The 13,676-nt window shown below is 35.5% G+C and overlaps 2 protein-coding genes across 2 annotated transcripts; one reads left to right on the top strand and one right to left on the bottom strand.

Annotated features, from left to right (window-relative positions):
• The first annotated feature begins 446 nt into the window (after positions 1-446).
• Positions 447-4,093, top strand: F58B6.1 (Fungal lipase-type domain-containing protein). The gene is made up of 7 exons (NM_064934.5): positions 447-538; positions 1,207-1,322; positions 1,454-1,560; positions 2,292-2,352; positions 2,407-2,532; positions 2,982-3,269; positions 3,907-4,093. Exons 1-7 carry the CDS (start codon positions 457-459, stop codon positions 4,039-4,041), a joined length of 915 nt encoding a protein of 304 aa, NP_497335.3. The 5' UTR covers positions 447-456; the 3' UTR covers positions 4,042-4,093.
• A 334-nt stretch (positions 4,094-4,427) lies between these two features.
• Positions 4,428-13,164, bottom strand: exc-6 (Excretory canal abnormal protein 6). The gene is made up of 11 exons (NM_064933.5): positions 13,020-13,164; positions 11,804-12,247; positions 11,147-11,329; positions 10,881-10,978; positions 9,283-9,371; positions 9,050-9,228; positions 7,867-8,363; positions 7,166-7,258; positions 6,904-7,054; positions 5,700-6,149; positions 4,428-4,748 (listed from the first exon to the last, which is right to left on the bottom strand). Exons 1-11 carry the CDS (start codon positions 13,146-13,148, stop codon positions 4,530-4,532), a joined length of 2,532 nt encoding a protein of 843 aa, NP_497334.2. The 5' UTR covers positions 13,149-13,164; the 3' UTR covers positions 4,428-4,529.
• Positions 13,165-13,676: the final 512 nt, after the last annotated feature.

The following is a 13,676-nucleotide window of genomic DNA, read 5'->3' as shown; positions in this document are numbered from 1 at the left end:
TATTACTTTTTTGGAGGTTTTTGATGCAAAAATGCCAAAAAAAACAGTGGAAAATGTATGGGGAAACTTGGAAAATCGTCGTTTTTGGAGTCCCGCAACGAAAAGTACAAGGGAGTACTGTAGATCAAAATTTGGTGAGTTTTTAGTAACTTCATAATGTTAACAAAAAAATTCTGCACATTTTGAGTCTAAAAAATACTGAAAATCTTTAAAATGAAAAAAGTTAGAAGACTTTGAAATTTTGGACCAAAAATTAATTTTTTTGAATTTTTTCCAAATTTTAATTTTTTTTTTCTCGAATTCAATTTTTTTTCATTTCCTTGTCTAGAATTCTGTCTAGTTAGCTCAAAATCACTGATAATGTGATAAAATTGATCAAAAATCAGTAGAAAAAGTGATAAAAACCCAGGTATTGATAAGAAAATTGGCATTTTTTGGAATCATTTTCGCCCAGAAATGAGCCAATTTCGAGCTCTTTTTGTAGTGGTTTTTGCAGTTTTTGCAGTTTTTGGAACACACGGAGCACCGAATGTGAAAGGTAAACTTGTAGGTAAAATTTCGACAAACAACATTTTTTGAATTTTTGGAAAAAAAAATTTAATTTTTTTTAATTTTTTGATTTTTTTTTTCAAATTTTCAATCGATATATAAATGCTTATAAAAATATAATTCAGTACGTTATTAGCTTCCAAATGACCCCCTACACGCCTATATTCCGTCAATATTGGAGAAATTGGGTCCCGCCGCGCGGGGTACTGTAGCACCGGTTTCAGCTGTGTCGAAACTCAAAATGATCGGAATATAGGCATGATGGGGGTCATTGTTAAGTTAGTCAGCTGCTGATTTCAAATTTATAGTTGTTTAGAACTTTTTACCGATTTACAAAAATTTCAAAAAAAAAATTTCCAATAAAAAAAAAAAAAATTTTCCCAAAAAATTTCCCATCAGTTTCTAGCAATTTTTATAAGGAAATTCGATCTCAGCATGTTAAGACCTTTCAAATGACCTCCTACATGCCTATATTCCGTAAACTTTGAAAATTTGGGTCTCGCCACGCGGGTTACTGTAGCACTGACTTCAGCTGTGTCCAAACTCAAAATGAACGGAATACAGGCATGAAGGGTGTCATTTGAAAGCTCTTGGTGAGCTAAATTTGAAAATATAAATTTTGAAGTGTTATTTTTTTATTAAAAATTTTTTTTTCAGCCACTACCTCCGCCTACTCCGACGCCTTTACTCGCAAATATTTTCCAACAATTTTTGCGTCGACTGAGGCGCCAAATGCGACTAATTGTTTGAATCAAGTTTTTACAAACTACGAAGTAATTTTTAAAAAATTTCAAAAAAAAATAGAAAAAAATTAGGACAAAAAAATTTTGGAAATTTTTTGGAAAATTTTTTTTTCTGAAATTTTATAAAATTTTCTAAAAACTTTCTATGCCAAATTTTTCAGCTTAGAAAACACATTAACGTAAAATGCGACAAAACGGACGGTCTAGACACGTGTTCCGGGCTGACATTGGTATCACACGATGATAAGGCGATTATTATGGCTTTTCGGTGGGTTTTCACGGAATTCGAGGTGCTAAACTTTGTAAATTTGGAATAAAATAATTAATTCTAAATTGAGCTTGACAAAAGCTGCAAGTTAAAAAAATCAAAACTTTAATTTAAAAACATTTTTAAATTAAAAAAAAAAATTTTTTCAACTTTCAACAAAAGTTCAGAACTATTATAAATTTGAAATCTCCAGCTAACAAGCTTCAAAATGACCCCCAACAAGCCTATATTCCGGCTATTTTGAGTCCCGACACAGCTGAAACCGGTGCTACAGTACCCCGCGTGGCGAGACCCAAATTTTCTAAATTGAAGGAATATAGGCATGATGGGGGCTATTTGAAAGGTATTATCGTGCTGCATTCGAATTTTTTCATGTAAATTCGCTAGAAACTGATGGGACAATTTTTGGGAGGCAATAATTAAAAAGTATGAAAGAAAAATTTTTGGAAATTTTTGTAAGTAGCTAAAAAGTTCAAAACAACTTAATTTTGAAATCAACAGCTTATTAACTTCAAAATGACCCCCAACATGCCTATATTCCGGCTATTTTGAGTCCCGACACAGCTGAAACCGGTGCTACAGTACCCCGCGTGGCGAGACCCAAATTTTCAAAATTGAAGGAATATAGGCTTGTAGGAGGTCATTTGAAAGCTAAGAGTGTCAGAAATGTGAATTCGCCAACAGTTTTCATAGAAAACCACAAAATTTAGAAAATTTTTTGTAATTTTCAGGGGAACCAAAGGAAAACTGCAATTGTTGGTGGAATCCGAGGAAGTTCTCTACAATAATAAGGTATTATTTGCGATTTTCTAAAATTTTCACATGAAAAAATACAAAAAAATATAGACAGCTTGGTATGGTGGTGGAAATGTCGGATTTTATTTCGCACGGGCGTTCAATTTAATTTGGAACGCTGGAATGAAGGACGATTTCAATACTTTGAACCATATGTACCCGGGTTATGAGGTTTGGGTGAGTTTTGTAGGTTTGGGATGTTGATTTTTGGATTTATCTTGAAAAATTGGTTTAGGAAATGTTTTTTTAAAAAATTTTTTAAAAAAATTTCCAAAAAAATTTTTTTTTTTTTAAACTTTTTTTTTTAATTTACAAATTCAATATTTTTTGAGTTCTCCATGTTTTCAGTTTTAAAATAACACCCATCATGCCTATATTCCGGCTATTTTGAGTTCCGATACAGCTGAAATCGGCGCTACAGTACCTCGCGTGGCGAGACCCAAATGTTCAAAGTTGACGGAATATAGGCGTGTAGGGGGGCATTTTGGAGCTCTTGAAGTGGCTGATGCGATAGTCTAGATAAAAAAATCAGAAACATCAGTTGAAAAAAATTATTCTAAAAAAATTGAATTTTTATTTTTGGAAAAAAATATAAAAAAATTTTTTTTTTCAAAACTTTTTTACAGATTGGCGGCCACTCGTTGGGTGGTTCAATGGCGGCTTTGGCTTCAAATTTTGTGATTGCCAATGGCCTCGCCACGTCTTCTCGCCTGAAAATGATCACATTCGGCGAGCCCAGGACAGGTGATAAGGCATTCGCCGATACTCACGATCAGCTGGTACCGTACTCTTACCGAGTAATCCACAAAAGGGACATTGTGTCCCATATTCCATTGGACGGACAAGCTGGGTTCCATCATCATCGCAATGAAATTTGGTACGACAATGATATGGCGGAGAATGCAAAGTACAAGGTGGGCGGGGCTTATTTTCAGGAAAAATAAATTTTCAAATAATTTTTTGAAAACAGCTCGCCAAGACCTTTTGAATGACACCCATCATGCCAGGTTCCCGTCCATTTTGAGCTTCGACACAGCTAAAATCGGTGCTACAGTACCCCATGTGGCGAGACCCAAATTTTCAAAGTTGTCTGAAACTGAGCATGATGGGGGGTATTTTGAAGCTGAGAATGTTCGGAATGCGAATTTGGTGTTAATCTTAGGAAAAATACAATATTTTTGGACATTTTTAGATTTTTCATGAAAAATTTCAGTTTTTTTTCCAAATTTTTTTTCAAAAAACTTTTTTCAAATTTTCCTCAGTACCGTTGTTACCAGCTTGCCGAAAGCTTTGAAACAACACCCATCATGCCCAGGTTACGTTAATTTTAAATTGAGGCAGTTTTGACACAGCTGAAACCGGTGCTACAGTATCCCACGTGGCGAGACCCAAATTTTCAAAGCTGTCCGAATCTGGGCATGATGGGGGTCATTTTGAAGCTCTTGCCGAGCTGAATTCAAATTTAATATTATTTTCGTGATTAATTTGGTTTGCCAAAAAAAATATTTGAAATTTTCCAAAAAACGTTTTCTTCAAAAATTTCATTTTTAGGAATGTGATGCTCAGGAGAGCCCACTGTGCTCGGATGGACATCTAGACTATGTAATTTCGGACCATCACCACTATTTCGGAATGTACATGACTTTCTATGGACGCAGAAATTGCACCGGCGACCCGGCTAATTGAATTTTTGCATAAATTCTCAAATTTTAATCTTGGAATAAAAAATTAGAACTTCAAACTGTTTATATTCCTATTCAGCTCAATGAGAGCTTTCACATGACCCCCAACATGCCTATGTTCCGTTGATTTTGAGTTTCGACACAGTTGAAACTGGAGCTACAGTACCCCGCGTGGCGAGACCCAAATTTTCAAAGTTGACGGAACATAAGCATGATGGGGGTCACTTGAAAGGTAATAACGTCCTGAAAACGAATTTTTTCATGAAAATTTGCTAAAAACTGATGGGAAGTAAAAAATGTTTTTTGGAAAAATTAATGTTTCCGCTCTAATCTTATGTTAAAAATCAGCTTGAAATTTCAAAAACTAGAAATAAATGTGAATTTTCCAACATTTAGGAATAAATATCAGTTTATTATTAATTGTACAATTGAAAAAAAATAAAAGACTTGCTAACACAATTGTTGAAGAAAATAAATCTGAAAATCTGAAAATTACACCCATTTCGGTTTAGCAGGTTGCCGAAGACCACTCGGACGAGCCGATGACGTCACTGTAGGCGACTGGGGAATTACTGTAGGTCGGGTGATCCGCAGTGGCTTCGGCTTCTCCAGAACACTCATTTTAGGCAGTGGGGACCTCACCATCGGGTGGGAGCTGGTATTGATGAGGCTAGGACGTGCAGATGTTGATACCGACGGCTTCATGGTTATCTGGAAAAAAAATTGGAGGATTTTTGGAATGTTTTGAATTTTTTTTTTGAAATTTTTTTTTTTTTTTTTTTGGATTTTTTTTTTTTTAATTCAAATTTTTGGTTTAAAAAATTTTTCCGATAGTCTTATTTTTATATTTTTATTTGAGTAAAAAAAAAAATTTCCCAACAAATTGATTTTCAGAAGCTTTTTTTTCTAAAAGTGGGCGGAGCCTAATTTGGAAGAGGTGGAGCGTAAAAAATCGATAAATTAGATTTAATTGCAAATGATAAAAAAATAATCCGTCTGGAAGTTCAAAAAAAACAACAAATTTGGAAAAAATTTGCCGATTTTCTTGCTATTTCGCAATACATCCAAGAAGTGGGCGGAGCCTAAAGTCCAATGGGCGGAGCCAAACAACATGATGAACACAATCAAAAAAAAGGTAATTTTTCACGCTGATCTTAATATTTTAACAAAAAAATTATTTTTTTATTTCCGTTATTATTTCGCAATACCACCAAGAAGTGGGCGGAGCCTGAATTGAAAATGGGCGGAGCCTAGGCATGTTTTCACATATTTTAATGCTTGAATTCAAAATTCATCAGAAATTGAGTTATATTCGAGATTTTCACTGAAATATTAGGTGAACTTCCAACATTTCGCAATACTACCCAATAAGTGGGCGGAGCCTAAACTAAAGTAGGCGGGGTCATCGTTATGCTCAAAGGAAAACTATTTGCAAACTGAATTCAAATTTTGCAACTTTAGAAAAAAATTCGCTGCAATTACTCAAGTTTCCCTAACATTTCGCAATACCACCAATAAGTGGGCGGAGCCTAAACTAAAGTAGGCGGAGTCTGGGCTTGATTATACTTTTTTGAAAGCTCAGATCACGCTGATTTCAAATTTCTGACTAAATTTTCAAAACATTCAAGTTAAAAAAATTTAAAAATGTTTTAGCACACCTACCTCCCGTTTTTTCTCAGCCGTCATAGTTGGCTTCCGGACTACTGGAGCACTCATTCGTCGGCTCAGCGGAGTTGACGGAGCCACAGGTACTCTGCTCACAGGAACTACAGTAACCTTTGGTACTGTAGCTACTGTAGTCTTCGGGCTCCGAGCGCCCGGTTTCCTGAGCTCTGCCGTTTTGGTTGGAGTTGTTGTGGTCGTCACACTGACAATACGGACCGCCGCAGCCGCTGTCGGCGGTGGAACTTTCGATCGGGTGGTTACTGTAGACGGGGCTTTTATCGATTTTTGTGGCAGTTTTGGTATGATTGGTGCTGCTTGTGGCAATGGGGGTTTATCGATTTTTTCGGGGATTTTCTCGATTTTCAGCGCGATTTTCGACTTCTCCGGAAGCACTTCTGGTAGTTTTGGCTCTTCTTTAGGTGGCGCTTTTGGCAAGTGACTAGCTCTCTGAAATTTTGAAAAATATTAGAAAATTATTTTAAAATTTTGAAAATCGATTAAAATTTTTTTTCAAATTTTTTTTTTCAATTTCCGTGTTTTTTCCGCTCAATTTTTTACTTCGGAATTTTTAGTTTGGAAAATCTTTTTCAGCTCGTTGAGGCCTTTCATTTAAGTATAATCATGACTAGAATCCAAAAATTTTTATTTTGGCTCCGCCCACTTCTTGGAGAGTATTGCGAAATAAACGGAAAATTATGTTTTTTACTGCTTTCGAAAATTTATTATCAAAAAATTTTCGATTATTTTTTTTTTGTATTTTGATGAGAAAATTAGTTATGTAAGGCTCCGCCCATTTTTGTTTTAGGCCACGCCCACTTCTTGGCTGTTATTATGAAATATCGGGAAGAAATCTAGATTATACGCCAAAAAATTGGTAAAATGTATTTTTAGGCTACTACTCCCTTACTAGCATTTCTTTAACGGTCAAAAATTGAAATTTTAAGCTCCGCCCCTTTTCTAGTTAAATTAAATAATTTCGTGGTGGGACCCAATTATTTCAAATTATTTGTAACCTAGTCATGATTATACTAATTTTGAAGGTATTTGAACGCTGATTTCGAAAAATGTATGGAAATTTTAAAATTTGGAAAATTGACGAAGTAGCGACTCGAAACTCGAAAACCAGAAACTAGCTTGAAATTGTCCTAATTTTTTTTCAAATTTTCAACTGTTTGAAACAAATTTTATTAAAAAAAATTACTTTTCTGGTCAAACTAGTAATATAGCTTTCCAAATCGTTGCACATTTCGTAATTTGTCGAGGTTTTCGCCGGCTTCACCGACTCATTTTCCTTACTGCTCGTGCTGTCGGTCGGTGATTCGAGTGGTGGTGGTGGTGGTGGGGTGAAACTGCTAAAAATTTGAAAATTGATAAGAATTTGTTAAAAAATCACACAAAAAAATCAAAAAAAAAATTTCAAAAAAATTCAAAATTTCAAAACAAAAAATTCCCAAAAATTTTACCTCTCCAAAGTTGTGACGTCACGGAGCTTTCGAATTCTCACATTTCCCAACTTTTGCCGCATGTCCAGAATGCCTGCGGCACGTTTTCGAGGGCTGAAAAAAGTGGGCGTGGCCTAATTTTGAGTGGGCGGGGCCAGGATTTAAAAGATATTTTGACGAGCTGAATCAAAAAATATAGCTGATTTCTCTCAAATTTTTATTGAAGTATCAGGTAAACTTCAAAAATTCCGCAATATCGCCAAGAAGTGGGCGGAGCCTAAACTAAAAGTAGGCGGAGTCTAGGCATGATTATACTTAAATTGAATATATTTTTAAGCTAAACTCAATAATTGCAAGTAAAGTTTGTATTGTAAAAATTTTGCCGCAATTACTCAAGTTTCCCTAATATTTCGCAATACCACCAAGAAGTGGGCGGAGCCTAACTAAAGTAGGCGGAGCCTAGGAATGGTTATGCTTATTCTGAAGCTCCTAATGAACCGAGTTCAAAATCTGCAAGTAAAATTTTTTATTAAATTTTGTTTTTTTTGCTGCAATTACTCTATTTCCGCTAATATTTCGCAATACCTCCAAGAAGTGGGCGGAGCTTAAATTGAAGGTAGACAGAAGGTAGGCAAAACCTAGGCATGATTATACTTATTTTAAAGCTCAAATCATGCTGAATTCAAAAATTTACTCAACTTTTCGAAATTATGAAAACTCACGATTCTGGACCACCATTACTTGCCGTCAGAGCATCGAAAAGATCGATTTTCTCTGGTTTTTTCATAGTTTTTTCACATTCTCTCGTCGTCTGCGTCTCCTTCTTCTCTTCTTTTTTCAATTTTCTAGTCTCCCGAGTGACATGTTCCTTTAAAGTCTGTTGAAGTCGATTCATCAAAAAATTGAAAATTTTCAGACACTCGTCGAGCTGGAAAGTGTTCCGGTTCTCGCAAAAATAGTCGGCAAGCTGGTACTGTAGCTCCGTGAGCTTGTCATAGTTGGCGCCAAACTCGTCTAGCTCAAATTTGCAGTCAATTTTTATGAGCTCCAGAAATTGGGTGAAGCTGGCGCCGGAGCAGGTTTCAAGCTGCTTTTCCAACTTGCACCGCCCATCTCGTAGGGTCTTCAGCGAGATTTTGATCTCGTCGAAACTGATTTGTGAAGCGTCTTTCAGCGTTGAGAGCTCTTCCTGGAGATGTGCAACTAGGTCCGGCTCGCACTGGAAAATTTAAAATTTAATTTTAAAAAAAAAATTTTTGGGACAATTTTCAGATAAAATTTTTTGGACTAAAATTGAAAAAAAAAAAGTTTTAATTTTTTAAAGTTATTTCTATCAAACTGGGCTTGCTCAGAGCTTTCAGAAAAGTATACATAACCAGAGAACATTTTAAAAAATTGCAAAAATCGATTTTTTTTTGAAAAATTTAATTTTCGAGTTTTTTCCGCTACTCTAATTTTCTATTTCGAAAATTTTAGGTTGGAAAACCTTTTTCTGCTCGTTGAGACCTTTCATTTAGGTATAATCATGACTAGAATCCAAAAATGTTGATTTAGGCTCCGCCCACTTCTTGGATGGGATTGCGAAATACGATGTTTTACTGCCCACTTCATAACCGGAAAATAATGTTTTACTGCTCTCAAAAAAAATTATTGCAAATTTTTTTTCGAATAATTTTTTATTTTGAGCAAAACATTACTTTATGTAAGGCTCCGCCCATTTTTTTGACCCCGCCCACTTATTGGATGGTATTGCGAAATATCGGCATTTTTTGTAACCTAGTGATGGTTATACTCATTCAAAAGGTGTTTAAATGCTGATTTCAGAAATTTTATGAAAATTTATAAATTCTGAAAATTGACTGAGTAGCGACTCGAAAACCAGAAATTTTTTTTTGAAAAACCTACCGTAACCAGCAAATGTAACAATGAAAATTCCTGTTTATTTCCCTTCAAATCAATCAGCTTCCACAATGAATTCAGTGTAAATCCGAAAGCATTCCCTTGCGAGTTATTCCCATTCAAATAATTTCCCATATTCACAAAAATCAATAGTAGGCGGGGCAAGGTGGGCGAAGTGAGAATCTCTGAAAAGTTTCAGGGTTACTGTAGGGTTACTGTAGAGTAGTGTGTGACCTAACCTTGACTTGTTCGGATCAATATCTCCACGTTTGGCGCCAGTTCTCGCATTAGACGCGAGAAATCGCTTAGGAAGATTTGGGTTTCTATTCTGAAAAAAACGTGGATTATTGATTGTTTTTTTTTCAAATTTAATTTTGAAAATTGAATTTAACTCATTAAGAGCTTTAAAATAAGTATAATCATGCCTTGTTCCGGCTACTTTGATTTTAGGCCCGCCCCTTTCGTGGCTATTGCGAAATATTGATTAGAAGCTACGCCCATTTTGTAAGTGGGCGGAGCCTAAAATTTGCAACTATTTTTGTAACAAAGCCACATCTTTCATGCCATATCTGCGAGAGTTTTCCCTAATTTTGCTATAATTTCGCATTAAACCAAGAAAGGGGCGTGGTTTGGATTTGAAAGTAGGCGGAGCCTAATAATGAACATACTTTTCTGAAAGTTTCAATTCAATTAGCTCGAACAGAACAAAATTGAAATTTTTACTATTGATTTTTGCAGAGTTTTTCCAAATTTTCCAAAACATTTTGCAATAAGCCAAGAAAGGGGCGTGGACTAAATTCGAAAATAGGCGGAGCCAAATAATATTGATTTTTTCAAATTCTAAACAAAAAATTGAAATAAAGTTAGTTCAAGCTTGTTCGGATGGAAAAATTCATAAAAAATTTCCTCATTTTGCAAGAATTTCGCAATAAACCAAGAAAGGGGCGTGGCCTAGATTTGGAAATGGGCGGAGCCAAGTAATATTGATTTTTTTTCGATTCTGAGCGAAATAAATTAAGACAAAGCTGCTTAGCTAAAAAATTTCACAAAAAAAATCATAACTTTTCTATTATTTCGCAATAAGCCAAAAAAGGGGCGTGGCTTAGATTTAAAAATGGGCGGAGCCTAATAATGAGCATACTTTTCTAAAAGTTTCAATTCAATTAGCTCGAACAGAGCAAAATTGAAATTTTTACTATTGATTTTTGCAGAGTTTTTCCAAATTTTCCAAGCATTTCGCAATAAGCCAAGAAAGGGGCGTGGCCTTAATTCGAAAATAGGCGGAGCCAAATAATATTGATTTTTTCAAATTCTAAACAAAAAAAAATTGAAATAAAGTTAGTTCAAGCTTGTTCGAATGGAAAAATTCATAAAAAATTTCCCCATTTTGCAATAATTTCGCAATAAACCAAGAAAGGGGCGTGGCTTAGATTTGAAAATGGGCGGAGTCAACTAATATTGATTTTTTTTTTCAATTCTGAGCAAAATAAATTAAGACAAAGCTGCTTAGCTAAAAAATTTCACAAAAAAAATCATAACTTTTCTATTATTTCGCAATAAGGGGCGTGGTTTGGATTTGAAAGTAGGCGGAGCCTAGACTTGATATACTTTTTTACAAAAATATTTGCAAATGTTAGGCTGTACCCATTTATAGTGCAAAAAGTGGGCGTGACTTATAATCAATATTTCACAATAAGCCAAGAAAAGAGGTGTCGCCTAAATTTCCGGATTACCGGAACCTGGTCATGATTATACCTAAATTGAAGCGCTCAGCAAGCTCAACTCGAATTTCACACTTAAAAATCCAAAAAAATCGGGTCTCGCAGCGAATACTCACCGTAAGCGATAGAATTGAATCTGCACTAGACGGTAGAAAAAGCTCGATGGAGGAGAAAGTAGGGAAATGTCACCGGTGTATCGTCGTAGGGCTTCTTCCTGAAAATTTGAAGATTTTGGGGAAATTTGAATTTTTCATGAAAAAATCTCAAAAAAATCAAAAAATTTTTCGAAAATTCAATTTTATCCAAATTTTCGCCGAAAAAAAAATCGATTCCCAATCGATTTTTGGCGCTAAATCCGAATTTCCCATTTATTTTCACTTACCTCTTCACTTTGCGGCAGCATTCCAAACAAATTCTGCAAAGCATCTATTTCGGCGACCGGCTTGTTTTGGCTGACGTCATCGATGAGCTCATCGATATTTTTGAACTGTTTCAGCATGATTGCCACGTTTTGACTACGTTTTGCAGTTAATAATTCTACGTGGGCGTCTTTTCGTGTAGATTTCTGGAAATTTAAGGAATTTGAAATTTTCAGGAGGAAAAAAAAATGTTTTTTTGGGTTGAAAATTTTTTTCGAAATTTTTTTATAGTTTTTTCCCAAAGCTCTTCTGTAAAACTGTTTTGTTTAAAAATCTAAATTTAATTTTTCAAATGCTTCAAAATGACCCCCTACACGCCTACATTCCGTCAAATTTGAAGTTTTGGGTCTCGCCACGCGGGGTACTGTAGCACCGGTTTCAGCTGTGTCAGAACTCAAAATAGCCGGAATATAGGCATGATGGATGTTATATCAAAAAACTTAATAAGAAAGTTCCTAATTTGTGAATGAAATCTTGTTAAATAAAAAACTTCCAAAAAAAAAAACTTTTTTGGAAAATTTCAAAAATCGATTTTTTTTTCAAATAATTTTTTTCCAAAACTTTCATAAAACTGTTTTTGTCTAAAAATCTAAATTTAACAAAATTAACAAAATTCCTACCTTGACCACCTCGGCGGCTCCCGACACCGCCAAGCTCTCAATTCCAAAAAAATTGTCGAGTAGATCAAAATCGATATCCACATTGCTGGCTTTCGCCAGTTTACCCCAGACACTGTCGTCCTGAACCACACTCGCGTTGATTTTCGACCACTGAACCGTCCGTGTTTTCGTCTTTTTCTCTTTTTTCGGCAAAAACGAGGTGGGACACTCTTTGGGCCGAGGCGTGGGCGTTTTTAGGCTTTTTGAAGGTGTTTTCAGGCCCAAAATTGGCGGTGGCGGTGGAGCTTTTAGGGTTGGAGGAGGCGGTGGGGGAGGCGGTGGAGGCGCCTGTTGGAGTATTGAAATTAAAGGCGGGGGCGGGGGCGGAGGAGGGGGCGTGGCTTTGACTATATTGTCGTTGGGATCCTTTAGTTGTAGTTTTTGCAATTGTCGTTCTGCATCGGTCTGGAATTATTATTATTTTTTTTTTTTTTTTTAAGAAAAAACGTTGAAACAAATGGGCGGAGTTACAAATGGGCGGAGTTTAGTACAAAGTGGGCGGGGCCGAAATTAAGGTTTTTGTTGGCAAATAGTCAGTTTTTGGAAAAAAAAATTTTTTAGGCAAAATAGAGAAAACTTAAGGTTAAAATTATTCATCTCATTGTCAAAAAGTTAATAAAGGGGCGGAGCCTAAGCCAAAGTGGGCGTGGCCTAATTATACGTTTCTGAAAACCCATAATTAGCTGAGTACAAAAAAACATTCAAAATTTTTTTAAATCTTAATTTCAGAAAGTTACAGTAGGTTTTTCACTATTTCGCAATATTTTTAAATAGGGGCGGAGTCAAAAATCAATATATGGGCGTGGCCTAGTCATGATTATACGTTTCTGAAAGCTAAAAGCATGGTATATTCAGAAATGTTAAAAACATTTTTTGATTATTCATTTTGGTAAGGATTACTGTAGTTTTGCAAGTATTTCACAATAGGGGGCGGAGCCTAAACCAAAGTGGGCGGAGCTTAGTTATGATTATACTTTCTGAAAGCTCATAACTAGCCGAGTACAAAATAAATACTCAAACTTTTCTAAATCTTAATTTCAGAAAGTTACAGTAGATTTTTCACAATTTCGCAATATTTTCAAATAGGGGCGGAGTCAAAAATCAATATATGGGCGTGGCCTAGTCATGATTATACGTTTCTGAAAGCCCACAACGCGCCCAATTCAATAAAATATACCTGAGAACTAATCAATTTCAGCTGATCGATAATTTGTGATAAGAAGAAGGCGCGAGCCTCGTTGCTGCTGCCGCCATTCTTGTCAAGTAGCAGCTCGTCGAGAGTTTGTCGAATTGTGTCGCTCGTCATGGTTTTTGCATCTGCAAAGTGTAGAGTTTTTGATTAGAGTACATTTTTTGAGCGAAAATTGGGGATTTTTTTTAGAAAATTTAGGCAATGGAGGTATTTTTTGAAAATTTTTAAAAATAGGTCACACAACTCGGCCTGGAAAAATGTGGTCAAAAAAATTCCAACTAAGAAAATGTGTACACAATTTTAAGAGCTATAAGAGCTATAATTTATATACTACAAAAAAAAATTTATAACGCATAAAAACCCGCCGAGTTATGCGCCTTTAAACAATTAGTCCCCCTGGTAGAGCTCAGCTTTAAAGGCGCATAACTCCGCGGAGAAAGGAGGTATCAAAAATTTGTAAACGGTAAAAATGTGCAGAATGTCAAGAGCTGTAAGAAATAAATGTTTGAATTTTAAAATTCGCACTTTTCATACGAGTTATGTGCCTTTAAACACGAACGAGCACACTCGACCCTGTTGAGAAAAGGCAGTAGACCCAGCTTCAAAGGCGCATATCTCCACGGAGGAAGGAGGTATTCACAA

Source organism: Caenorhabditis elegans, chromosome III, assembly GCF_000002985.6.
Source record: "Caenorhabditis elegans chromosome III".
Lineage (NCBI taxonomy): Eukaryota > Metazoa > Nematoda > Chromadorea > Rhabditida > Rhabditidae > Caenorhabditis > Caenorhabditis elegans.
Note: the sequence above shows the minus strand (reverse complement) of the source record. Positions and strands in the feature narration are given on the sequence as shown.